General features: G+C 45.7%; 2 protein-coding genes and 1 long non-coding RNA gene across 17 annotated transcripts; 1 reads left to right on the top strand and 2 right to left on the bottom strand.

Annotated features, from left to right (window-relative positions):
- Positions 1-1,294: 1,294 nt before the first annotated feature.
- Positions 1,295-7,122, bottom strand: LOC135302629 (uncharacterized). Of its 15 annotated transcripts, none has more exons than XM_064423336.1 (6): positions 6,900-7,120; positions 5,967-6,116; positions 5,267-5,337; positions 4,571-4,624; positions 2,992-3,051; positions 1,295-2,775 (listed from the first exon to the last, which is right to left on the bottom strand). In XM_064423336.1, exons 3-6 carry the CDS (start codon positions 5,267-5,269, stop codon positions 2,302-2,304), a joined length of 591 nt encoding a protein of 196 aa, XP_064279406.1. In that variant the 5' UTR covers positions 5,270-5,337; positions 5,967-6,116; positions 6,900-7,120; the 3' UTR covers positions 1,295-2,301. The 15 variants fall into 15 exon arrangements, with proteins under 15 accessions (XP_064279406.1, XP_064279404.1, XP_064279412.1 ...); XM_064423334.1 differs by lacking the exon at positions 6,900-7,120 and adding an exon at positions 6,208-6,284; XM_064423342.1 differs by lacking the exon at positions 6,900-7,120 and adding an exon at positions 6,208-6,284 and having other exon boundaries at positions 4,571-4,621.
- Positions 7,123-9,372: 2,250 nt separating this feature from the next.
- Positions 9,373-14,814, bottom strand: HSP90AA1 (heat shock protein 90 alpha family class A member 1). Its single transcript, XM_064423321.1, has 10 exons — positions 14,640-14,814; positions 14,180-14,546; positions 13,590-13,723; positions 12,815-13,123; positions 12,076-12,241; positions 11,627-11,817; positions 11,340-11,487; positions 10,729-10,997; positions 10,276-10,609; positions 9,373-10,117 (listed from the first exon to the last, which is right to left on the bottom strand). The coding sequence occupies exons 1-10, from the start codon at positions 14,796-14,798 to the stop codon at positions 10,008-10,010; spliced, it is 2,187 nt and encodes a 728-aa protein (XP_064279391.1). The 5' UTR covers positions 14,799-14,814; the 3' UTR covers positions 9,373-10,007.
- Positions 14,815-17,233: 2,419 nt separating this feature from the next.
- On the top strand, positions 17,234-25,702 carry LOC135302624 (uncharacterized). The gene is made up of 2 exons (XR_010364216.1): positions 17,234-17,420; positions 17,495-25,702. It is a non-coding gene; the product is annotated as an uncharacterized LOC135302624 (long non-coding RNA).
- Positions 25,703-25,797: the final 95 nt, after the last annotated feature.

The raw sequence follows: 25,797 nt of genomic DNA, 5'->3' as shown, positions 1-25,797 counted from the left end.
CTCTGGTATTTTTCTGTGATAAGGGGTTCTATAGTACAAGCCTGGACTGGGAAGAAAAATTGCAGTCTCCACCTGCCTCACATACTTGTTTTGGTCAATGCTTGCTGTTTACTAAAACAGAATTCTGCTGTCTGCCCTCTCCCTACTGTTTTGCAAAGTTAATCCCTGATTAACTGTCCTGGTTTTGTTACTTTGCAAAGTGTGAAACCCAGACCAGTGAAGCACATGCATTTTGATAATCTTTGTGCAGTTCTTACCCAGTTGTGAGGAACTGAGATGAGAACTACATGCAGCGTGATCCAAGATGAGTTGTAACTCTAATGCCTTTGCTTTGTCTCAGCCTCTGTGAGGGACTTTGCTTTCCAGCACCAGAATGTCTGGAACTGGTATTAGTGCCTCCAGCATAGTTTCAATTATATTTACAGAAAAAAGCACCTCCTGCTAGCAGCATGCTCTGGGGACCAGCTGCAGTATGAAGTATTAGCTTAAATGAAGAGCTGGCTGTTGGCAGCTCCACTGAACATGCACCTCCCTTTCAGCAGCTGCTGTTTGTGCCCAGCTCACAGACCTGGGCTGTGGCACCACTTACAGCTACTATTAAAACTGCCTAAACCAGTTCCACCTATTGGCAAACACTGATGGGGAGATCAAGAGTCTCAGCTACCCTAGAGCTTGAGCACACTCCTCAGCTCTTTTATGTTAACTTCTGCATTAGGCCTGAATTAACAAAAGCTGAAATTTCAGGTTACAGGTTAATCCACATCTGGATTCTCATACTGAATAAACATATTCCAATGAGTAGATACTGTCCCATGTGGCTTACCTTTCCACTTACTTCCTCTCCTGTCATGTTTTTTCCATGCTGTGTGAAACAGCTGCTTTAAGTAAAATCTTCTTTAGGTCAGTTCAGGGGTGTTGGCTGCAGTTTGAAAGTCAGGGGCTTCAGTTTTCTTTAGCCTCAGCCAATGGGGCTGAGAGCTAGGGTGTCTAATGGGATTTAAAATAAGGGGCTTGGCTGCCTCACAGTGTTGTATTCTTAAGCTTGTCACACATCTTCATTCCAGAGAGAGCTGTAGCCTAGTCACAGTACACACAAATCTATAGCTGCAAGTGGTTAGTTGTTTTTTTGGGGTTTTTTTCAATTAACTTCACAGTTTTCACTGCAGCCATCTTTGCCTCTGAACAAGTCAAGGGGCAACCACAGTAGCTTCTGTCTTGGGGCAAAAGCCTCTGAAACTTACTGTTTAACTACATATGTTCCAAGCTGATTAAAAACCATTTCCAGCTAGGGGAATAAGGATGAAAGAGAAGTTGCTTTAATAAAATATATACACAGATGGAAGGGGTGCAATGTTAGCAGTTAAATAATATTTTGAATGGCTTTCCATCCTATGAAAGAAACTGGAAACTAAAAATCTCTGCCAGTTGTACAAAAAAAAGTTGCTGGTACTAACATCTTTCAAGCCATAATTATACTTTCATAGTAAGTAGTTTCCCTCCCACACAAATGGACTACCCAGATTCTAAACCTGATTAAAGAAATTACCATACAGGAAAGAGAGATCAGAGAGACAGGCTTCGCTCCCTAACTCGTCTCCCATCTGTGGGCACCATTCCTGCAGCTCCTGAATGATTGCTTTCACTAAGCAGCTCTGAGCTAATGTGTTCCACATCACATTGTAAACACTGTTCTGGCAGCTACACAGAAACTGCCCAAAACATTGGTCCAACAAGGAAGGAGCAGCTGTGTTAACAGCAATTAGACAACTTCTCCCCCTTTGAAGCAGAAAATGAATGCTGGATTGCCAGCAGTTGCAGTCAGTTCAGCTGTTGGCAGTCAAACCTGTATCATTCACCACTCGGAGGGAGGTCAGGCACAGCAGGAGCCAAACACCAGTGAAGCAGGTGCCAGACAAGCCATAGCTGTTGGAAGATAATTGCAGCCAAGGGTCATTCTTCTTTCCCTCCTGACAAACCCTTGTCAGTGTTGGTGAGATTACACTGAAACTGAGCAGCTGCCTCCAGGTACTGCACACAGGAGCTGGGGCTGCTGCTTCCAGAGGACCTGGGCACCAAGCTGGTCTGCCATGCTGTGGATAGACCCTTGCTCGTTTTCACTGGAATTGCCACACAACTTGTTTGATTCAGTTTTTCAGGTGGAGCTCAGAGCTTACTGTACAGTGCAGTGCATTTGTAACAGGCTTGAGGCAGCCTGGTTAGTTCAGGTACACACTGCAAAAGAAATCTCTACCAGAATGATCCTCCAGAACAGTCTGTCCAATGATTTATTCATCCCTTAGGTTAAGTGGTACGGAATTTCTTTAGTTTTTCACTAGCACCCTCTGGAGCAGGAATCCCTTGTTTTCTTTTAATTATGGGCTGCTCTGCCATTGTGCCATCACAGTGAGCTGGGAGCAGGGGCTGTGGAGCAGTGCCAGCCAGGATTGCAGGGAGACCCGCGGAGACTGAAGGGTTAACAGCCCTCGGTGAGGCGTGGTCAGGTGTCAGCCCCGCCGGGATAAATGCTCCTGGGCCTGGAGGTGACTGCAACAGACCCTTCTCCTGGCCAGGGAGCTCCAGGGCTGCTCTGCAGTCATGTACTGCCTGAATTTCACTGACATTTGGGGGATTAGGGAAGGATTCTTCATCCTCTGAAGTATCAGCATCCTCCAAAGGCACTGCTTTTGAGGCACTGTTTCTCCATGGTGCATCTTTTATACCACAGTCAGTGTGAACAGATGCATCTTCTGAATCACCATCATAAGGATCTACAAACTAAAATAAACATCCCTAAACACGGTGGAGGATTATTTGTCCTTAAAAAAAAAAAAAAACCAAACCAAACAAGATGCAACATACAATGGACTTCAAAATCCCATTCAACCTAAGTCACAGACTTACTGTGGAAGCTTTTCTGTTTATCCGCACACTCCTACCTCTGTTTTAGTTTTTGGATGTGACACCAAGAACTGTGTAATACCCAAAACCTACTTGTAGTCTTCTGGATTCCTTTGCTTTCTTGGGTCCTCCAGAAAGTGGGCTAGGCACAACCTATTTAAGAGAAGTTAACATAGGTTTATTATAAGGCACTTTCCCTTAAGTTACCAAATGAAAAACAGAATTTCTCTAGGTGGAAATACTAGAGAAGAGGAAGCCAGATTGTCACTTTGCTAAAAGACAATAAAAAGTGTGTCTCAGTCTAACTTTTAAAGGTTTGGTAAAGTTAGCCTAAAATAGAGTTAGGATAAGTCTTAGTGCACTTAAAGCATTGCATTAAAGAGAAAAATTAGTAATTATGGGCCACCAGAAAAATAAACCAAACCAGCACTATCCTAGTCAGGATCCAGTTTAGAGACCTTCCCTCCCACTCAGTCCCTTTTTGTTCTTTCACATGGGGATGATTTGAAATCCTGAAATAGTGCTTAGAGTCTGGGCCTATTAATTTAAGAAAAAAAGCCGCTTAGGGCAACTCCCTTTAGAGAGCAAACCCCAGGTACCAAGTCTCACAAAGGAAAAGAAGTTAACAGCAAGGAAAGTGGGAAAGTTCTTGAAAAGGATCCACCACAGGTGCTCAGAGAACCCTGCCAGTCAGTGCCATGCTTTTTCCAGTGGGAAGGGGGAGAACTGAGCACAGCTGAGACAAAGCAGGGCTCAGGAACCTGGGCTCAACAGGAAACCAAAGGCTTTGTCAGAGGAGCTGAAGTCCAAGCCCATTTGTGACCATTATTCTTGTGCTGCCTCAAGGACAGAGACACCCCCACAAAGCCCTTCTGCTTCTCCAAAGGGCACAGAAATCCCCCAGTCCTGCCTCAGCACCCTTGGTGAGAGCAGCCAGCTCCTTGCTCAGGCTGGGCCCTGTGTGAGCTGCCCTTGCACCCTGCCCAGCCAGCACACAGCTGGATTCCAGCCTGGTTTCCACAGGAGAACAGCTCCAGCCTTGCCCTGACCTTTCTGGAAGGTGAAGTGGTGGCAGACTCCTGGCAGGCAGCTTCGCCAAGTCCCAAAGCACAGTGATTCACATGGACCAACAGTGAGCATCAATTCCAAAGAGTTTTACCCACAAATTATTTTGTTCTCCACTTGAGAGCATCAGGTCATTTTTCATCAGCACTAAACACACTGGTTTGACAGAGCAATGTTCAAGAAGTTTCCAATATCCATAACTAACTGCCACAGGAACAAAGCTGCTCTTAATCTCCTCCAAAAGGGACAGTCAGAAGGTGGAGGTTCTCCACCCAGAGCTGTAGAAATCACACTGGACCAGAGCTGCTGAAAGTTAACCACCAGGAACATCTCAGGTCAGTATTTTCTTAGCATTTGTCTGCCTAAAACACTGTTCCTTTCCTGCCTTATCCCCCTAGAATCAACTTTTCTAAAGTTAGTAACAGCTGTAAGAAAGAGCCCAATAGAAAGGGGAGTATTGGGTTTGGGGTTGCTTTGGGTTTTTTCCAGTCACAAAACCAACAACCCCACAACATGCCTTGGATGCTCCCTACTGAGGCTGAAGGAGGAGTTGGATACACATCAAGAAATCACATCACCATCAGAACACCTCAGAGTCAGTCCTTACCTCTGCCCTGGATTCATTCTCAGACTCTGTGCTTGACTCCACTGTGCACTTCTGCTGCAGAGGAGGAAAAAAAAGAAAATCCACTCAAAGCAGAAGTTACTGCAGCTTCCGGCTGAAGCTTTAGTTCTAGTACCAGCTGCAGGTGCTGAATTTCTCTAAAGCTTCCCCACCTGAAGCCAGCTCATCTTCCCAAATATCCCACAGCTGTGGTGCTGGTTGGGTTGTGCAAGTGAGACATAAGGGGAAAATGAAAGCCTCTCTCATCACTCCTCACCCCCAAAACCACAAAGGGAAGCAGTCCTGAACATGCCTCACACTTGCTAACAATGGTTACTCCAGGCTTGTGAGTAACTTTACAAAACATTTTTTAATTTGTGCTGTGGTTCTGCTTGTTTCTTTGCATTTGGTAACCCTACAGCTCAGAAATGTAACTGCAGATGAATGACTCAAAACACTCTCATCTTTTCGGAAGCTCTTGCTTAGAAAGAGAACTTAAAAACAAACCTCGTCCCTAGAGGGTAGCACACAAGTGGAGGAGTTACCTCCATCCCTCCCATTTAAATTAATTCATCCACACCTGTTCTTCATACAATCTTTTCCAGCTGATGCAGCTGCATCACCAGGCCAAGGGCAAACCAACACTTTCTGAATTGTATTTTAATAGGCAGGTAGAGAAGCAGCAATTTTTAAATTTACCATGTATTTTCGTGCCAGTCTTTCCACGCAGTCTGGGCTTTTAACAGAATCTTCCTTTTCCTGAGCATCTACTGAAACAGGTAGAGGGTAGGAGAGCACATTAGAGAAAACCTTCTCTGAGATAAAATGCCCAGACATGGCTGCTCCCTTTATGCCAGAAAAGTTAATCAGTCCTTCACATAGTCAATCAAAGGCAGCTTCTGTTTAAAAATAAATATGAAGCAGCCACTGTTTTCTACCACAACAAGACTTTGTTCATTGGTCCTTCATTAAGAATGAGGAAAATATAACTTTTTTAATGAAGCTTATACCAGACCACTGTGGGTTTTCCCCCCTTTTCCTTTAGGCACTGCAAGTTTTCTGAATCCTTAAAGAGGTATTTGTGCTGAAGACACCCAGCCAGGCTGGAGGGGGATAAACGCAAAGCTGTGCCATACGCCAGCCCCCTGTTCCAGTTCCCCATTCCCAAAGTGCAGTCCCTGTACACTCACACATCCCCCTCAGGGCTCTGTCACAGGGGCTCCCTCCTTCCCTCCCTGCCGTACCCTCCATGGCCGGTCCGGCCTCCCGCCTCCTCCTGCGCCGCTGCCGCCGCCCGGCCGAGGCCATCGCGGCCCCGGCGCCTCCCGCCGCCCCGGCTTTGTGGGCAGGGCCCGCCGCCCGCACCTCGCCCCGCACGGCCCCGCTCAACCGCCCCCACCTGCGGAGCTGCTCCTTCCCAGCACCGGGAATTCCGCAAGAAGGCTCCAGAGTGAAACCCTCCCGTGAAAGAAAATCCTTTGTGCCGCTGCAAGGCTCCAGGCTGCTCTCCCTGTGGGGCCTGCACTCTTTCAGTCACTGCATTTCCCATCTGTATATAAAATATACACACATACATGTATATTATATATAAATATATCTATAAGTCTGCAAAGCCTGGTGACCTTCCCCTCTGCTCTCACCAGTTTATTTTCTAGAGCCTCATTTCCATCACACGACCCTCAGGCTGACAGAAGAGCCGACAGCCAAGGGCAGCACCCTTTGGGTGACCAAAGATGTTTCTTCCTGCGATCTGCTGGAGCAGATGATCTCCCTGTAGCAGAGGGACAGCTGTAGCTGGACACACAAAGCTGTCTGAGCACTTTCTTAATCACTTACAATCCAGCACAGCAATTTTACTGTTTTTAAATACCAGGAACAGTATTTTTACTGTTAAGGTCTAGTATGAACTGCAGGTGCTGTTTGTACTGGAGCTAGGCATCAGGTCTATTTTTCACAAAGAAGCAGATCTGATTTGACCCTTTAAAAGCCATATCTCCATTCCCTTTCTTTTCTTTTTATAGGAAATGAGGAACTATCTTTACTTTTTTTCCAAATCAAATTCCTTTTCTTGCCATTATCTCTTTCCTAGCTGGCTTTCTTGCATCTTTCTGCACAGTGCAAAAGGTACTGTATAAAAACCTCAGCAAAACAAACATCTCACTCTAAAGCCAGCAGTGGGTTGTTGCTCTGAAAAGGCACCAGGAACAAGTCCCAGTGGGGGTGACAGTGACAGCAGCTGTACCAGGAGCAGCTCACAAGCCTTCACCCCGTTTCTGGACCCTGCTGCTTACAGCTCTTTTTTCCTCTGACATCTCCCTTTTCATCTCCTTACCTTCTCTGACCAGACTAAAACCATCTGATGTTTATTCCTTCTCCTCAGAATCTCCAACCATTTTCAAAACATAGCAACTAAAATCTCACTCCCCACCCCACAGCACCTCCCACGGCTGAAGTGGGAGCTAAGGAGGCTGTGCTAGTGCCTGCAGCACCAGCTGGGCTCAATGAGCACAAATGACCATCATGCTTCACCCAAACACAGGGCTGGGAGTCATTACTCCCACAAAAGGCTGCCCAGAATTAGCTACGGGGCTCTTTACAAGCAGCAGCTGTTACAGCAAGGCCCGGGCTCCGTGGACAGCTTGGGCTGCAGATGAAATGAAATGGTGGCTGCAAGGGAGAGCACAGCCCGAGTCCCACAGCAGGTACAGCCACACAACTCATCCCAGGGGACACCTCGGGGGTGCCCCTCCCAGGGCACACAGGTGATGCCACCGGCTGCAGTGGGGACAGGGAGGTGGCTCGAGGGTCCCAGAGGTGCAGAACACTCACTCCAGGGTTCATTCCCATCATTTCCCACTGCTCAGTGCTCTGCCTCACTCTTGGCTCTGCACAGAACTTGTGCCAGCCCCAGCAAGCTCTGATTTTCCTTGAGTCCAGGTTTCTTATGGTCTGGCTGCTCAGTGTAATGCAGGGAATGATTCAAAAACATCCAACACATTCTCGGGGCAAGAAATACTGGAGATAACATGAAAGTTTCACCTGAATTATTCTCTTAGTGATAAATTAGTTTTCAAGAGAGGTTAAGACTTGTATCATCGCTGACCAAGTGGAAAAATCTTTAGCATTATCACTGTAAATTTTAAATCCTGGTGTTACTAACTGGAAGAGATTTTCACCATTTTTTTACACATTATGAAAGATCTTGTAGAATAGATTTTGGTCACAAGTCACACATACCTTGGGATATCTCTTAGTTTTGATTCAATACTGTTGAATCCTGTTTGATACTGAGGTCTTGAAGCAATAACTAAAGCTTGCTCAAGTCTGCTCTTTGATAACCTCCAAGACTGAAGGTTACAGAAGGAAGCATTTCCTGCTGATCATTGCTTCTGTCACCCACGCACCAAACTGGAAGTCAATAGTGGTGCACACATTGGAAACTGTAACTCCCTTTCTGCATCTGGCTTAATGCCATGTTGGTTATAACAGCAGCAGTACATCCATCACTGTGAGGGGTGATGGAACACAGGGACATCTCACCCAGGCTGAGCTGAGAGCCCCTGCCGAGGCACAGCTCGCTTGAGATCGAAGCACATCTCACACAGCCCCCAGGCAGGGCTCTGGGGAGCCACAGCTCCTGCCCCGCTGACCAAGGAATTGATGTCCTTGCTTTGACAGGGCTGCTTTCACTGGCCTGCAGGCACCAGTCTCTTCTGCAGACTTTTATGAGGCACCCATAATGTGAAACGATTTTGGACATTTCATGTCATGATACAGAGTGGGAGGTGTGGAAGACCAACGCCCCACTTGTCACACCCATTCAGCCTTCAGCAGCTGTGTAAGCAGCACTGAAGCAGTTGATTTTTCATATCAATCTTCTTCTCATCCTTGATACAGATTCAGATTTGGAGCCATGTGATCACCCCAGTCTATTGAACTGACATACAGGAGCACCACTTGAATTCCTCAGCTTGCAGGGTATCCACAAAACAGGGGTTGGGCTCTCCTGCCCCAAGTGCTGATTTGAAATAAACATCTCCTTACAAACCAGTTGTGCAAGCTATTTTGAATTGGTTTGCATGACACTGAGTTTAGGTACCTGTGAAATACAGCTAGCACCAGAAACTCCATCTTCTCACCTTACTACAAAAAGAACACCCAAGACACTAGTGTAATATATATGTGAATTATTTTATACTGGGAATTCCTGTATCATGGAGCAGAACAAATGGACAGAAAACCTGCAGGGCAGGCTGGTCACAATTTGCCCCTTAAACCCCCCCACCTCCCAAATCGGTTAATTGAATTTTAAGACATTGTACCAAATACAAGCTGCCTGAAGTCAGCAAAAGGGCACCGAACAGGCACCAAGGCCAAACTGCTGAAGGGAGCAGCTTCCAAAAAATTTCTCTTTGCTACTCCAAGACAAATGCCAAGGACAGAGAATGCAGCACAACCACCCAGTTCTCTGGCATGCTGTGATGTGTTACTGGAACTGCCCAGGTAACAGTTCTTTATCACCTCCCAGCAGCACCAAGGAACAGGGCTGCAGTTCCATTCACCCAGAGTTCAGAACAATTGCTGAACATCCACATGAATGACACCCCAGCTTGGAGCCCATGACTTTTCCAGAGGCCCTTCCTGCTCTGGTGTGGCACTGGCTGTGCAGTGGGATCCCCAAGCATGCCCCACACCATTACACATGAAGCAGGGCAGCAGCTGGAGCTCAGGATTCACAGCAGCAACTCACATGGGCACAGGCAGAGGAGTTTTGTCAGTATGAACAGACAAGTCAGTGACACAGCTCAATTCTTAACACTTTTATTCTTACAGTTCTAGGTTTGAACTGTACATGCAGAGTTGCATAAGTCACAATAGAGATTTACAGTGGATTCTATTCTATGGTAGAGTGCAATCCAGAATCCTTGAACAGTATAAAAAACAACTTTAAACATCAAGACCTTGTTAGGAGCAGAAGGATTAAAGCTTCCCCAAGAGATTCAGCTCTCCTAGATACCTAGTTACTAGGTACTGTATGTTAGACACTTAAGAACTGAAGAGCTGAGTAACACTAAACAAACTTGAACACCCTGGTGTCTTCCCATCTTCGTTACTTCTTTCCACATTTCTGGCAATTAAGAATAAGTCAAAAACCCTGCCACCTGCAACCAGCTAATACAGACAAAAATAACTACTCCTCACTTGCCTGTTTAGGGTTGTACAGTGTTAAAGAAAATATTCCCTCAATGGCATTTTTATCTCACATCAGCTGAAAAAGCAATGTAACAAAAATAAAGGTATAACATCTTCGAAAATAAATATAAAGAGGGAATGCAGACAAAGTGTCAAAGATTTTTTTTGGCAGGTAACATTCATAATATACAAAATATAACTTATTCATATTAGCCAAGGAAACATTCATGAGTTCCTGTAAACTCGCTTAATCCACCTCCTCCATGCGTGATGTGTCATCGTCTCCTTCCAGAGGCGGCATCTCCTCGGTGACAGCTGGACTGGCTTCTTCTGCAGCAGTGTCATCTTCATCGATGCCTGTGCAGGGAACACACGCCCGTTAATGCTGACAGCACGACCCAAACCTTTCCACACTACTGCAGCCTCCTGAGGGCTCATTTCCCACACTGGTACCAAGCAGGACCAAGGCAATACACCCCAAGTTCATGGGAGCCAGCACAGATTCAGCAACTTACCCAGCCCAAGTTTGATCATTCTGTAAATGCGGTTGGCATGTGTCTGAGGGTCTTCCAAGCTGAAGCCAGAGGACAGGAGTGCTGTCTCATACAGCAAGATGACAAGATCCTTCACAGACTTGTCATTCTTATCAGCCTCTGCTTTCTGCCTCAGTGTTTCGATGATGGAATGATCAGGATTGATCTCCAGGTGCTTCTTTGCTGCCATGTATCCCATTGTGGAGTTGTCCCTTAATGCCTGCGCCTTCATGATCCTCTCCATGTTGGCAGTCCAGCCATACGTACTTGTTACAATGCAGCAAGGAGAAGTAACTAAACGATTGGACACAACAACCTGCACAGGGAATACAAAGCCAAGGTCGCAATTTAAGCATTTCAGCAAGTACTACTGATTTACCCTAAATTCATCTTAAACTGACTTTTACACACAGGTAAACCAAGTACTACTTTTACCTTTTCTACTTTCTTTTCAAGGATATCTTTCATTATCTTGCAAAGATTTTCAAACTTTGCTTTCTTTTCTTCCTGTTTCTTTTTCTCTTCCTCATCCTCTGGAAGCTCCAGACCCTCTTTTGTTACAGAAACCAGGGTCTTGCCTTCGAATTCCTTCAGCTGCTGCACACAGTACTCATCAATAGGCTCAATCATGTAGATCACTTCCAGCCCATGTTTGCGGAGACGCTCCACGAAAGCAGAGTTGGCCACCTGATCCTTTGTTTCACCTGCAACAAACACCACCACAGATCAACCTCAGCACTATAACAGCAGCGTGTTCAGCTTCTGCAGAGCCCATACAACACCTGTGGTGCTTCACATCCACAGGAAAAAAAGGGCACCAACAGCCCAAAGGACACTCAAACTGTTTAACACTCCCACATTTAATGCTCTTTAACTGATTTGGAAGCAAGTTTCTATTTCCTGAAATCCCAGGTAAAAAACACTTCCCATTCCTGCCAGGCAAGGGAACTGGGAACCCTGTAACAGCAGGTATGTATCCCCCCAAAAGGTAAACCTACACATGGTGTTTTTGTTGGCCTTTCTGACCATTTCAGGTCCCAACTCACCAGTAATGTAGTAGACGTGTTTCTGGTTTTCCTTCATCCGAGTGCAGTAATCCTTCAGAGAAACCATCTCATCACCAGAGGCAGATGTGTAGTACCTCAGCAACTCTGACAGCTTCTTGCGGTTCTGCGAGTCCTCGTGGATGCCAAGCTACAAAGAGCAGAAAGAGAAATCAGTAAGGGATTCCTTCAGGAACTAAACTACCTCAACTGTGGTAGTTTAGTAGCTCAGGCACAACACCAACCCACAACTGCAAGTGTCAGCACTGTTCAGGAGAAAGGCTACAAACCTTGATATTCTTGGAGAACTGCTCATAGAACTTCTTGTAGTTCTCCTTGTCTTCAGCCAGCTCAGTGAAAAGTTCCAAGCACTTCTTCACCAAGTTCTTCCGGATCACTTTCAGGATCTTGCTTTGTTGCAGCATTTCACGAGAAATGTTCAGAGGCAAGTCCTCAGAGTCCACCACACCTCTCATGAAATCTGCAATACAACAGAATTACCTTTGTTAGTCTCAAACAAATACTACCAGCCACTCTACTGATGTGTGCCTCTGCCCATTAGAAACTATCACTTTGTTCCTACAGAACTCCAATAAACATGAACTTAAGCAACACTTTCAACTGCTCAACAGCTGTTCAGAACTGCTTCCAAATTTCTTTACATAAAAAAGGAAACTACAAAATAACTAAGCAGTTCTTCTAACTTTTCAGGAAACACTTAGCACAGAACTATACTCACTCAGATATTCAGGGATCAGCTCCTCACAGTTGTCCATGATGAAAACTCTGCGCACATACAGTTTGATATTGTTCTTCTTCTTCCTGTTTTCAAACAGATCAAAGGGAGCACGCCGTGGGACAAACAGGAGAGCTCTGAATTCCAGCTGCCCTTCCACAGAGAAGTGCTGTGAGAAAACAAGATGTTCATTTTAGTCAGTTTGCCTGGTTCCACTGTGATAAGCACTTAACAGCTCTTCAAATGCAGAACACAAACTGCAACCCATGGGAGATCAGACTACAGATCAGCTGAGACTGGTGAGGAAGGAGCACTTTGCTCAGACAAACACGCTGCGTTAGTGTTATGAGGTCTGCAGACCAATTCAGAACACATTCAGCTCCTTACACAGTATACTGAGAGTTAGAACACAAATGTGTTCTTATAGCGCTTCCCATCATCAAACAAGAGGCACAAAACCTTTTTGATGACAAATTACAAACCTTATCAGTTTTTATATTTATATGCAATCTAGTTTCAAGCTCAATTAGACATGGTGACTAAACTATTAACTGGGAAGGCACCTGCACTTCCTGACTGCAGGCTCAATCCAGACTGTGAACACCAATGCACAAAGATCAGTTTAGCAGCATGTTAAGCAACCTTCCAGCTGCAGTGCTGTATGTTATAGCTTGTGTGTATATATATATATATATATCTACAGATACAGCAACTGTAGCTGTGTCTCAAGACAAAAACTTACTTTGACAGCCAGGTGGTCTTCCCAGTCATTAGTCAGACTCTTGTAGAATTCTCCATATTCCTCATTGGTGATGTCATCTGGATTCCTGGTCCAAATGGGCTTGGTCTTGTTGAGCTCTTCCTGATCAATGTACTTCTCCTTAATCTTCTTCTTCTTCTTCTTATCTCCATCCTTCTTCTCCTCTTCTTCATCAGAGCCAACATCCTCAATCTCTGGTTTATCTTCTGTCTTTTCCTCCTTCTCTTCTTTTTCCTCTTCCTTTTCCTCAGCCTCATCATCACTCACCTCCTTATCACGCTCCTTCTCCACCTACAAAACAGCATCAGTGCTTGAATTGCAAAAGCTGTACATTTGGTAACTAACAGTTCTGAAGTACCCCTTGCAGCCTCATGAAACCAGAAAACTTCAAGAACGTGATGTCAAGCTCTCCCTCCTACACTCCAAGGACTCTCACTCTGGGTGCTAACTCAAGTGGTGGTGTTTCCACATCCTATGAGCCAAGCTCTTACTACTCAGTTTCATTACATGAATGACTCCTAACAACACACCTGGATTAACTGTTTGGATACTACTGGCTTGGAAAATGTTGGGTTTTTTAACACAGCCCTGTGAAACACCACTTTAAGTAACAGAACGACATTTCCTCAGCTTCCTCTACACAGCATCTGAGAGATGCTAATTGAACTAACCAAATAAAGACTGACTGCTCCTTCTTACATGAACTCCCACCTTTGAAACTGCCAATACTGACTAGCATTTCAAGCAAGGTACGTACAAAGAGTGTGATGGGGTAGCCAATGAACTGAGAGTGCTTCTTCACGATTTCCTTGATTCGCCGCTCCTCCAGGTACTCGGTTTGATCCTCTTTAAGATGCAGGATGACTTTTGTTCCACGGCCCAGAGGTTCACCTAGAATGGAGTGCACATTTTACTTTGCTGTAGCAGAACAGATTTAATGATTAACTCTTTAAGAGCCACATTGCTCTACCAGCCATTTTTTTACCTTAGCAAAATTAAGCTTCTGTGTATATAAACACCCTAGGTTATGCTTTCTCAAGTTTACTGCATTTATTTCAAACAAGCTTCAGAACACGTCTACTACTCTGTTCAGAGCCGTTAAAGACTCTGCATACAAAGTTCTTGAGGTGTTACAAGTACTTTTCCATGTGTGAACTTTGAAAGCTTAATGCACCATTTACCTGGGCATTCCCTACATACCAAATTATGCCAACAGAAGTTACAAGCTATGACCTGGATGTACCTATGCCTGATGTGACACATTACTTGTATTATTCCTTTTGTCTCCTGTCTTTTCCAAGGCAGGCTATGCCAAACACCTCTGAAAGGTGAACACTGCACACTCACCATTGTCCAGTCTGACGGTGAAGGACCCTCCAGCTGAGGACTCCCAGGCGTACTGCTCGTCATCGTTGTGCTTGGTGATCACTGTCACCTTCTCAGCAACCAGGTAGGCCGAGTAGAAGCCAACACCAAACTGCCCAATCATGGAGATATCGGCCCCTGCCTGCAGGGCTTCCATGAAAGCCTTGGTGCCAGACTTGGCAATGGTACCGAGGTTGTTGACCAGGTCAGCTTTGGTCATCCCAATGCCAGTATCCACAATGGTTAGGGTGCGATCATGCTTGTTTGGAATCAGGTTAATTTTCAGCTCTTTCCCAGAATCCAGCTTGCTTGGGTCAGTCAAGCTTTCATACCTGATCTTATCCAGAGCCTGTAAGGAAAGAGAGATACTTTAACATTCCCTGACTAATCCTAGACAATCTCAGGAAGTGTCAGAATTCACCAGAGTACTTTTGGTACTTACATCTGAGGAATTGGAGATCAGCTCACGGAGGAAGATTTCCTTGTTGGAGTAGAAAGTGTTGATGATCAGAGACATCAACTGAGCAATCTCAGCCTGAAAGGCAAAGGTCTCCACCTCCTCCTCCATTGGCTGGTCCTGAGTTTGCACAGCTTCCGGCATCTGTGGAAGGAGAGGGAGGAGTTGAAATTCCATCCGGAACAGCTTACCTAATATATCCTCTTACAAGCAGTGACAATGGCATTCTGATATCAAGTTTCTTAACCACCTCGTTTCAGCACCAGAGCAACACACACAAAAAAGCCCTTCCCAGATCTTATTTATGGGCAGAAACCATTTGGAAGCGTTAAGGAATGCAGAAAATAGATGTCAAGACTTTTACTATGGGCTTGCTTTACACTCATTCTACCCTGCAGCACCTACGGTGAGACAGGACTGTTCTCTGATTTAGGGATTTATATACGACTTCGATTTTCCTGTTTCACAGAAATACCCCGAATCTTTATTTGGAGTGTATCTCTCCTAGCCGCATCCCCCTATTCCTTTGCACGCACAGCTATCCGCACCTCTGACTTAGACACCAACACTGCTCAGCCGGACTCGCTTCCCCGGACAAACATCTGCGTTAGTAAATCCTCGTCCTTCACCGGGCACAGCCGCCCGTCTGCCCCCAGGGGCGGCGTTTGCGCCCCCGCCCCGCGGGGATGGCCGCACATCCCGGCCCGTCCCGGCACATCCCGGCCCATCCCGGCCCCGCTCCCCCCGCGACCGCGCCCCGCAGCGCCCCCTGGCGGCGCCCGCCGGCCCCGCGCGACGTTCTAGAAACTGCCAGAGCCTTCCGCGCCGCCCCGCCCCCACAGCGCCTGCAGCGCAGCAGCCCCGAACCCGCGCCTGGCCTCAGCGCCCTGCCCCGCGCCCGTCCCTTCACGCCCCCTTTCTCCCCATCCCCCTTTCTCTCCCTCCTCCATCTCGCTGTTCTCCCGCTCCTTCCTTCCTGCCGCCCCCACCGCTCCCTTCCCTCCTGGCACTCCGCTCCTTTCCTCTAACCCTCGTTCCTTCCCCCGCAGTACTCCGTTCTTTCTCCCTCTGCCCATTTCTTCCCCCACCGCCGCCGCTCTTTTCTCCTGCTCCCGACTCCTTTCCCCCCTCCTTCCCCCGCCGCTTTCCCTGCCCGGCGCTCCCCCCCCGCTCCTCCATCTTGCACTCTCATGGCCGGGGGCCCATTCATTGACAGCGGATCTCTGCGGCCACCCGGCGCCTCCGCACCGGGGCGTGCTCGGCTCGGCCCCCGCAGCCCTCCCGCGCACGCTGCGGGGCGGAGGGGGCGCTGCAGCCGCACCGCGGGACACGAGCAGCCTTCCCCGACCGCCCTCTGCGGCCCCGCTCCGCTGCCATAGCGGAACCCCCCAGGGAGCCGCTCGGCTTCCCCACCGCCATTCCTACCGGAACGCAGATTTAGCAAGCTGCGTTCAGAATCACCAACCCCCATCTCCCTTTCAGCCATACCCAAACTGCAAGCCCAAATCACCTTTCCCAGGACCTAAAGAAGCACAGAGGGAAGCACGACCTGCGCCACGCGGCTCCACAGCACACCCCACCCTCACTCCCCACGCAACCCCGAAGGCGAGCCCCGCGCCCCCAGGCACCGAGCCGCGGGGCTCGGTCGGAAAACGCTCTCTGCACCGATCCACCGCCGGCTGCCGCCCCCATCGCTCACCTTGGCAGGGGGATGGGGCGCTGCTCTCCTCACTGACGCTGTGACACAGCCCGAGCGCTCCGCTGTAGGCTCTCTAGTGCGCGCTCCCCACAGCCCGCCCCATTTATATACGGCGGGATCCGCCTCCTTCCAGAACCATCGGGAACCTTCACCGCCGGCGCGGGGGGGCGCGGGGAGGGGGCCGCGAGGCGGGGGCGGAACAAGCCGGCCGAGAGGCGGGGCCGTGCCGCTCGCAGCCAATCGCAGCCGTCCGCGACAGGCGCCGCGGGGCCGGCGGCTGAATGGGCGCGAGCGCGCGCGCCCCCCGCGCCCCGCCCCTCTGCGCCCCCAGCGATTGGCTCGGCCGGGAATCCGAGGGGAGGGGAAAGAAGGAAGGAGGCGGGCGCATGCGCGGGGTGGTGCTGAAGGGGCGGGGCCGGGGACTGTTGCGCGAGTGCCGGATGACGTCACTCGCTGCCGAGCCCCGCTCCGAACGTCCTAGAAGGGGAGGGGCGGGGCCGGGGTCTCTCCCCCCCCCCCCCCCCCGCTGAGCGGCCGGGAAGGGCCTGGAAAACCCGGGGTGACCCCCCGCTCCCGCCGGGAACGGCCCGGGACTGGGGTGTGGGGCGGCGGTGACCCTCTCTGTGTCCCCGTGCTGAACCCCTGTCTCTGCTGCGCGGCCGGTGCGCCGGCCTGCGGGGGCGCGGGGGTGCTCAGGTGTGGGGGGTGCGGGTGTGTGAGGGTGGGAGAGTGCGGGGTGCGGGTGTGTGAGGGCGCTCAGGTGTGGGGGGTGCGGGTGTGTGAGGGTGGGAGAGTGCGGGGTGCGGGTGTGTGAGGGTGGGAGAGTGCGGGGTGCGGGTGTGTGAGGGCGCTCAGGTGTGCGGGGTGCGGGTGTGTGAGGATTGGAGAGTGCGGGGTGCAGGTGCGGGAGTGTGCCGGACGGAGTGTGTTTGTGCAGGTGCTCAGGTATGCAGGCGCAGTTGTGCCAGCTCAAAGATTCAAGTTACTTAAGGATTTAAGTTGCGTGGCTGTGCAGGAGTGCGGGGGTGCAGGAGTCCAGGAAGGTGTGCGGCTCTGTGTGCGCGCAGGTGGAGCGGTGCGGCTGTGGAGGTGTGCGGTTCTGGGTGTGCGGCTGTGGAGATGTGCGGCTCTGTGTGTGCAGGTGGAGGTGTGGAGCTCTGTGTGCGGCCGTGGAGGTGTGCGGTTCTGGGTGTGCGGCTCTGTGTGCGGCTGTGGAGCGGTGTGGCTGTGGAGATGTGGAGCTCTGTGTGCGCAGGTGGAGGTGTGCGGCCCTGGAGGTGTGCGGCTCTGTGTGCGGCTGTGGAGATGTGTAGTTCTGTGTGCGGCCCTGGAGGTGTGCGGCTCTGTGTGCGGCTGTGGAGATGTGTAGTTCTGTGTGCGGCCCTGGAGGTGTGCGGCTCTGTGTGCGGCCGTGCAGCCGCTGCCGTGCCCTCGGCCGGGCGGGCGGCACCGCTGCCCCTGCCCTGCTCGCCGGGCAGGATCCGGGCGCGCTGCCGGGCGTAGCCGGATGAGTCACAGCTTAGGGATGCTGTGGTAACGCGTTTCGCCTGCTCAGGGAAAGTAACACCGGTTCTCACGCAGCAGGTATAAGTCTGGGAGTTAATAAAATTCTGCCTCTCGGTCTGTGCACTTGCACGGGGTAAAAAGAGCCGTGGGACCGAAGCCAAGCGGCTCAGCAGACCTACATAGCTATGCAGTTACTTAAGGATTTAAGTGCTAATAGTAGACATGAGGCGTAGGCCAGTGCTGTTGGGTTTGTAACAGCCTGAAACCCAAAGCTGGGATTCTCAGCCTGAGCATGGCCTTTGCCAGTTCATCCGGGAAATCTCGGCTGATGTTCAAAGGGCACTGCAAGAGACACCTTTGTACATACATTTACATATCCTGCATAAAGGCTTTGATATGTACATGTCTCATTTTACCGAGCAGCTCTGTGATTGCAGCATTTAGCAGGGCGGGTATTTTTATATCCTGAATGACCTGATTGGGAGCAGGGAGTTAAATGCAGATCTTCCACATCTCAGGAGAATGATCTGCATCCCATGTGTTCCAGACCAGACTTCTAAAACTTTCTTCTTGGAGCTGATCCATTTTTGAGGATATAAATACCCAGAGAAACTACATGTTAAAATTATGCACTGATGTAAGCATGAATTCAGACAAATCTCCTTGCTCTAAAGAATGGCTGTTTATTTGAGGAATAAAAAGAATGTTCTTTCAATTGCAAAAACCCGTCTCAGGTGCAGCTTCTTCCCATTTTCTTTTGGCTTTTAGATGTGCCCCAGACTCCTGTCTAGTTTAACATCCATCTGACTTTGGGGGATTGAAGTTTAAGTTGCCTAACCCGCCCTTCTCCAAGTTGAGCATCTAAAATAGACTGGCTAGCGTGAATTAATATTCCAATACTTAGATCCATTAACACATTTAATCAAAAATCCTCATGCTGTATTTCATGTCCTTTGCATTGGTTATCCTGCAGTTTTAACCCAGACAAGCAAATATGATTGAATTGGGGTCCACTGGCTTGATTTTGTTGTAGCATTATGTTTTTCAGAGTTTTCAGTATTCTGACAAGATACATTAAGCACACATGTAAAACATGTAGGAATGCCAAAGAATTAAAACTGCAGCTTGTCTTGCTGCAGGTCCTGCAGCATCTGGATCAGTACATGCATTGGTGCAATGTCTTAAAGGACTCTGCCCTTCTCAGTCCCGCTGCTCCAGCTCTGACCCAAGCAATTGGCCAAAATACAGCATCCTGCAGGTTATTTAATTAGGTGGAAAAACTAATCGTGGTGTCAACAACATGAAAGGGTGTATAAATGAGCTGCTGCTCAGCCCACAGGAGAAATCAGACTGTAAGGGTGAGGTTATTTGCTCACCATTCTGAGCCACTGAAAAAGTTGGATTTCAGCCAGCGCTCAGGCTTGAGAGTCCTGCACTTATGTCTGGGTCACCTTCTTGGTACTTACTTTGGCTGATTGTTTTCTGTGCTGTCTTCAAGCCGGATTTTGGGGTGCTTCTCAATGCATTTCTCTTCCTTTCTCTCAAACACGTATGCCTGTATGCAGTGCCTGTGCACCAAAATGCTCCCCTGAGTTCCTTTCTTTGCACAGTGCCTCTGATTTCAGTGATCTGACAGCTGCTTTGGTTGTCTGCTTCCATAGAGCAGCCTAATGGCTCTTTACCACTGCCCTGATTAAGTGTGGCACTTACAGACATAATATGTAACTTTCATGGTTTTTCTCAGATTAATAAATAGTTGTGGTATTGTATAAATACTATGGGATGTGCCTTTTAGGCTGAAACCCTCTAACATTCAGATGCCATGGAAATGCTTTCTAACATGTATTTGCACCAAAGTAACTTCTGTACTTCAGAGAACACCTAAAGTATTGCAATATATGGAAATCTGTCCAAGCGTTTTATCCAGCAATGTCCTACTAAATTTGCTTGTGTGCTCTCCTTTTGAGGTGTCTAGAATTTTAAGGGTGCCACTTTTATAATAATATTCAAGATGTTTAAGAAAGTGTTTTCCTTTATATAATCTCTTGATTAGTGTGAATCCAGTGATTCAGACTTATGTCTGAATATGTCATTTCAAGTTTAGGAAGACCTATGGAAGGTTTTGCATATGTCTGCAGGGTCACATGCCTTTATGCTGTCTAATCTCCAGTCACATCATTCTGTTTTCTCTTTTGTGGTTGTGTTATTCAGCTTTCAAAAGCAGACTGATTTCTTTTGTCAAAGTTGTTTGACAAGTGCACTGGGAGAATGTAATCTCATACCAAACCATCTAAGTTTTCCCAGCTCTGCTTAATCCGAGTTCCTCTGTGCCTGTGTAAAACACATATTTTCCTCATGACTTGTGAATAACCTGTTCTGTTATGCAGTGAGGGCTAGCAAATATAGACATTTTGTTCCTATGGTTACTCTATTTTAACTCATCCCAGTTTTGTATTGCTTCACTTTTTGGCAGGAAAAAAAAAAGGACTAGTTCTTAACTTGGTTCATGTCAGAGTTAATTTTGGAGGAAATTCTGAGCAAGGTAGATCCATTTTTCAACCAAGAGGTTGTGCTGGTTTTTATTGGGGTAGAATTAATTTTCTTCACAGCAGCCAGCATGGAGTTATATTTTGAATTTGTGCTGCAAACAACGTTGATAACCCATAGATGTTTATGTTTTTGCTGAGCAGTGTTTGGACATCATCAAGGCCTTTTCTGCTCCTCACACTGAGCCCATCAAGGAGGCTGGGGGCACAAGGAGCTGTGAGGGGACACAGCTAACCTGACTCACCAACAGGACACTCCTTACCAGAATGTCTCCAATGTGCATTTCCTGGTTTCCTAAGGATTAGTCCTGTGCTTGGTCTCTGTATACATTTGCATCCTCATAGAATCTTTAATTACACAATTTCATGGAACTCCTTGCTATGTGAAAGTTATAATATTTAAAAAGAACAAAGTAAAAGCTGAAAGGAAGGTATTTAATGTTCAAAGTGTTGAAATAACATGCAGGAAAACTGGGGTTTATTCTTCATTCAATCAAAGGTTTTTTCTGTGTTGCTGAAGATTTTTTTTGGTTTTTTTTAATAAACCACAAAGAAATTAAAAAACGTTTGCATAGAGAATTTGAATTCCAGCATTTAACGTAACTTCTGAGTGTTTGGTGTTGTAGCCTTAATGCTTTTATAGCATTGCTTTAAAATTAATTTTGTTTGAGTTCTGAGTCAGTTTTGCCATGTTATCTCAGTGCTTCAGGGTTTACTGAAGGAAAACAAAACAGCACCAACTGAAACTGCTTAACATGAGATTTCAGAAGAATGATGTAAGTATAAAGATGTGGTGATAGATGACTAGTTTGGTTTAACACATGGAATTATGCATGTAAAATCTGTGTTATCATAATGAAATGTAAAGCTGGGAATGGATATCTGTCGGAGCAAAGCTTCATGTTTTCTTAAAACTATTTCCCAGGTTGTGTTCTTTTGTGCTTTCTCATTGCTTGCTGGAAGCCAAAGTGATCATAAGATCCGTAGGTCACAAGAAAAGGTGATTCATTCTAGAAATAGGATCAATAGTCACTTAGAAGAAATATTTTTCTGGTGAAGAAGTTACTTAAGAGGCAAAGAACAAAATCGATCTCATACAATGTAGTTGTACTGAAGAACTGCAGGTGGCAGCAATAATTGCATGGACCATGGGCTGTGTGTACATGTTCTTTTCCTAAAAGTTTATGGTTCTTGAAGTATGTGTCAGGGACTGTGAAAATTGTCAGTCATTTCTCTCAGAAGGAATTCTAAAGGGACTTACTGTTGAACAACTATATATTTGTTATAGCTAAAGTCGACAATTGCACTACTAACAAAAGCCAATTTTATTTTATATATATATATATAACATATATATTATATTTGTATAGATGTGTAAAGCTCAGCTGCATAGGAGGGATGAGAGAATGAGCATGGAAAGGCCTGGATTCATGCGAGATTAATAAGGTCCCAGAATAATTGTTCAGTCTTATCATAAAGTAATTTATGTGGTGTTTGTTTGTTGGTGGTGCTAAATTAATAGGTTAACCTTATAACAATTCAAATTTGATATTTTAAATTTTTCCTCATCTTAACATTCCCTTATGACTGAAATAAAACACATTTTCTTTATAGTTTTAGACCGTATATAATGTTTTACACTTTCCCAGAATAAATGCATATTTTTGTACTTATTAGCTGAAATTTTATGTACAAATCAAGCATCATACCTGTGCCAACTGAGCTATACAAGACACTTTGTCTTCCACCAAGTTAAAAGTGTTTCTTTCACTCTCTGGTTGTGCTCTTTGTTTTAAGAGCATTTTATGATGACTGTGGTGCCTGTTTGTGGAAATGTGTGTGGTCTCTGTCTGGGATGGGACCAAAAGACCAGGACACAGTTACTTGGCTTGGAGAGTGACAGGGGAATGTCATGTCCATCAGAGCTCCCTTAAATCAGGAACGGTTACATAAAACTGTTAACTTTGGAGGGAGAACAAGAGGTATGGTGGCAGCTGTAACTTTTATTATCCATAGTTAAGAACTTTGTTCTATTCATAGTCATAAGTTTCAATAGATCCTAATTCAGAAGGACAAGAAGCTTGGAGAAAAAGCCCTTCCAGACAGCAGAAGGTTTGACTAAAAAGTCCCTAGACAAACAAAAACCCTAGACTTCCCATGAAGATGTTAAAAACAATAGTGATGGTAAAGTTACATGGTTAAAAAAATAACTTAATAGAGCTCCAGTATCAGTGAGCATGGAAATAAACCTGACACATTTTTCCCTGTACATACTCAAGTTCTAGGAGTTGAATTCAGTGTAACAGTAAGGGTTGGGGGTTTAGTACCTGTAACAGCTGAGCACTGCTGCATATTTACTATCAAGGGTAGGCATGTATGGAGCACTTACATACCTTATTTTGTGTGCCTGGTAGATTGGGAGACAAAACTCTCCTTCAAGCCACCTTCTAATTGTTGGATACTATTGGTAATTATGTCACAAAGGATGTGTTCTGTACTTCACTAACATTCTTGATGCAATAGCATTGATTTTGCAAATTACTGATTCGGATGATTTTTCAAAGTTGAATTAGGTGATTATGACATGAAAGAAAAGTTGATAGTAGCAAATAAATTTTCAATTCATTTTAAACAGAGGCACAGAAGGTAAGTTCTAGTCCTGGGTCTTAAGCAGATAAGAAAGATGTATTTTGGCATTAGGTAGATTTTCTACAGAGAAGATGTCTTTGGGTCAAATTCTCTGGTGACTTCAGCAAAAGGAAGAAGAAAAATTATTGGAGCGGCCTTCATAGTTCAGGAACACTTCCAAAGCATCTCCTTCTTTATAAGCACATTTCCTAGAAACTAAGAGAAAAAATCCTTCCTAGACAGGCTTATGTTAGAAATCAGGGAAAGAGAGAGCAATCTGGTATGGAGATCACACTTTCAGATTTAGTTGTGAATGGAATTTTAGTTGTGTAAAGAGCTGAGAAAGTAGGTTTGCTAAGCAGTGATAGCTGGAATCAGGGTGAACTGATTAGGTTAAAGAAAATCAATTACACATTTCTATTGAGGATACTGGGTTTGCAATAACCTCAATCATTCTACTTTAAAGAGGGCACAGAAATGGAAAGAATTGAAGAATCTTGACGAACAACTGCTTAAATTTGTGCTAATTTGATAAACCTGATTCTAGAAAGAATTTGCATGGTGGACTTTTAGTTATTTACTAAGTGTGAATTACATCTCAAAAGTAGCTCTGGTATCACACAGCCAAGTTACCTTGGATGTGATCCGTATGAAAGGAATTCTGTGAAAAAGATCTGTAAGAAACTTGGCCAAGGCCAGAGAGGTGTCCAGGCAGAGCACCTCACAGTCCAGAAAGCTGTATACAAACTTGCTGTCTTCTTTCCTTCTGAAAGTCAAGGAAAACTTGGAACAATTTTTATTATTGTCACCTTCGTAATTGTGCTGTGCTGCAATATCTATGAAAAAATATTTGAAGTCAGCTATTCAGAATTCAGTATATGCTGTGTGCTATGCTATGAGTCTGCTACACACCTAGAGGGTTCCAATTTCATCATGAAACATGTTTCAATAAAGGTTTTAGAGGTCATAGAAATTTTAAAAATCTACAAGCTCAGGGTCCACATTTTTTCAGGATGGGAGATTGTAAGCATTTAAAATAGATGTCAATGAGGTTGATTTTTTTCTAGTATTTCAAACAGGATATGCTCCTTAATTTGACACTCTACACTTGTCAAAAAAAAGGCAATAAATTAATTGAAATTTGTTCATATATTCTGGATAGACCCTTTTTTTAAATATTCCAGACAGTACTTTCATTTTATTACCAAGATATTGATAGGATAAAAAACAAGATGCTAAAATTATGGAGTGCTTTCAGCTAATCACAGATTAAGGCTTAATAGCTATCTGTGATTAACACTCTGCTTCAGCACAGTTTAATGTTATTTTCTTGCTGTGTCAGACAGATCAAAAGATTTATTTCTTGTGAAAAAACAGCAGAACTCTGAATCCCAGCTTCCTCTCCACAAAAGAATGCTGGAAAAAAAAAAAGAATAGTAGCAGTAAGATATTCTGATTAAAGCTGACTGTGAGTAGATACTTTGAGAAATTTTGTCAAGAGCTGTGTAAGTACTTGATTAATCATTACAAATTTATCTGTGGGCTACAGGAACCAGGCATAGTGAATTAGAGGGAAAAATCGGGTTTCATCTCTTTCAAGGAGATGCCTGCTGCCATACTGAGGCAAATCTTCTGATGTAACTTGGCTCTTTATGCTGAAATCCTGCTTTGCAGTCAGCTGAGCCGAGGGTATTCTTAGCCAGTTAATGCAGGTCAGTGTAGTGCAGCTGCTCTGCTCTGGAAGTAGGACAGACCACAGCTACTAGAAGTCACCAGGTTGTTTCCTAACCAGAGGGGTGCTGGTTAACACTTGCCAGGAGATACCTCTGCCTATTTCCCCCACATCACTGACAAAACAAAACAAGGAAGAAAACCCCTCCAGAATGGGTCTTTCAGCACTGTGGGAGTTGCAATGACTCTTGTGATTGACAAATTTAAAACTGTTTCAGATGCTGACAGCCCAGGATTTCTTCATCTCTGCTTTATTTGGATTAGATATATCTGAAAGAGTGAAAGTACTTTTATTTTGTCAAATTCAAGTTACTTTTCAATGTCTAGTGTTTAAAATAAAATCAGCAAGTTCAGTCTAACCAGTCAAGTTCTTTATTATAAAGCAAAACTATAAAAAAAATTATGACAAGAATGCATTTTCTCTTTCTTGCTTTGGCTGTCTTCACAGTAGATCTACAAAGCTAAGTTGCAGGAAGGGGCATCAAAGGATTGGGACATTAAAATAAGGGATTTTCCAGCTTTTCTTCCTCAGGGCATAGCTGCTTTTTCTAATGACTTACCTAAAATTGTGTTTCCTCAGACCATTTGTTCAAAGTTAAATATCTCTCTTGATTGTGATTCTATAGAACTGTTCGAGTTGGTTTCATCTGACAGAAATTCAGTTCTGAATTTATGCTAAGAATAACCATGATGGCTTGGCCTCCTTCTTCGTAGTTCAAGACAGAAAATTACAGGGGGGCATTCTTTTTCTAGAAACCTCTGCAAGTCACATTCCTAATATATTATTTAATTTGCATGTTATTTCCATCTTGATGAACTTTCCTGCATGTCCTTGGGTTTGTATGAATAAACATAATTGCCGGTCATATGAGATGTATTTCCAGCTCTGCTTTGCAGTTTTGTAGAATTAATTCATTAAATAATACTGATGCACCTGGCATTCAAAGTACCTTTCTAAGTTGCCTTCTGCTCATCTGTTCTCACTTTTGGAACTAGAGTCATAATAAGTCTGGCTTAAAATCCAGAATTGCTA

Source organism: Passer domesticus, chromosome 6, assembly GCF_036417665.1.
Source record: "Passer domesticus isolate bPasDom1 chromosome 6, bPasDom1.hap1, whole genome shotgun sequence".
NCBI classification, from domain to species: domain Eukaryota; kingdom Metazoa; phylum Chordata; class Aves; order Passeriformes; family Passeridae; genus Passer; species Passer domesticus.
This window is presented reverse-complemented; position numbering and strand designations above follow the sequence as displayed.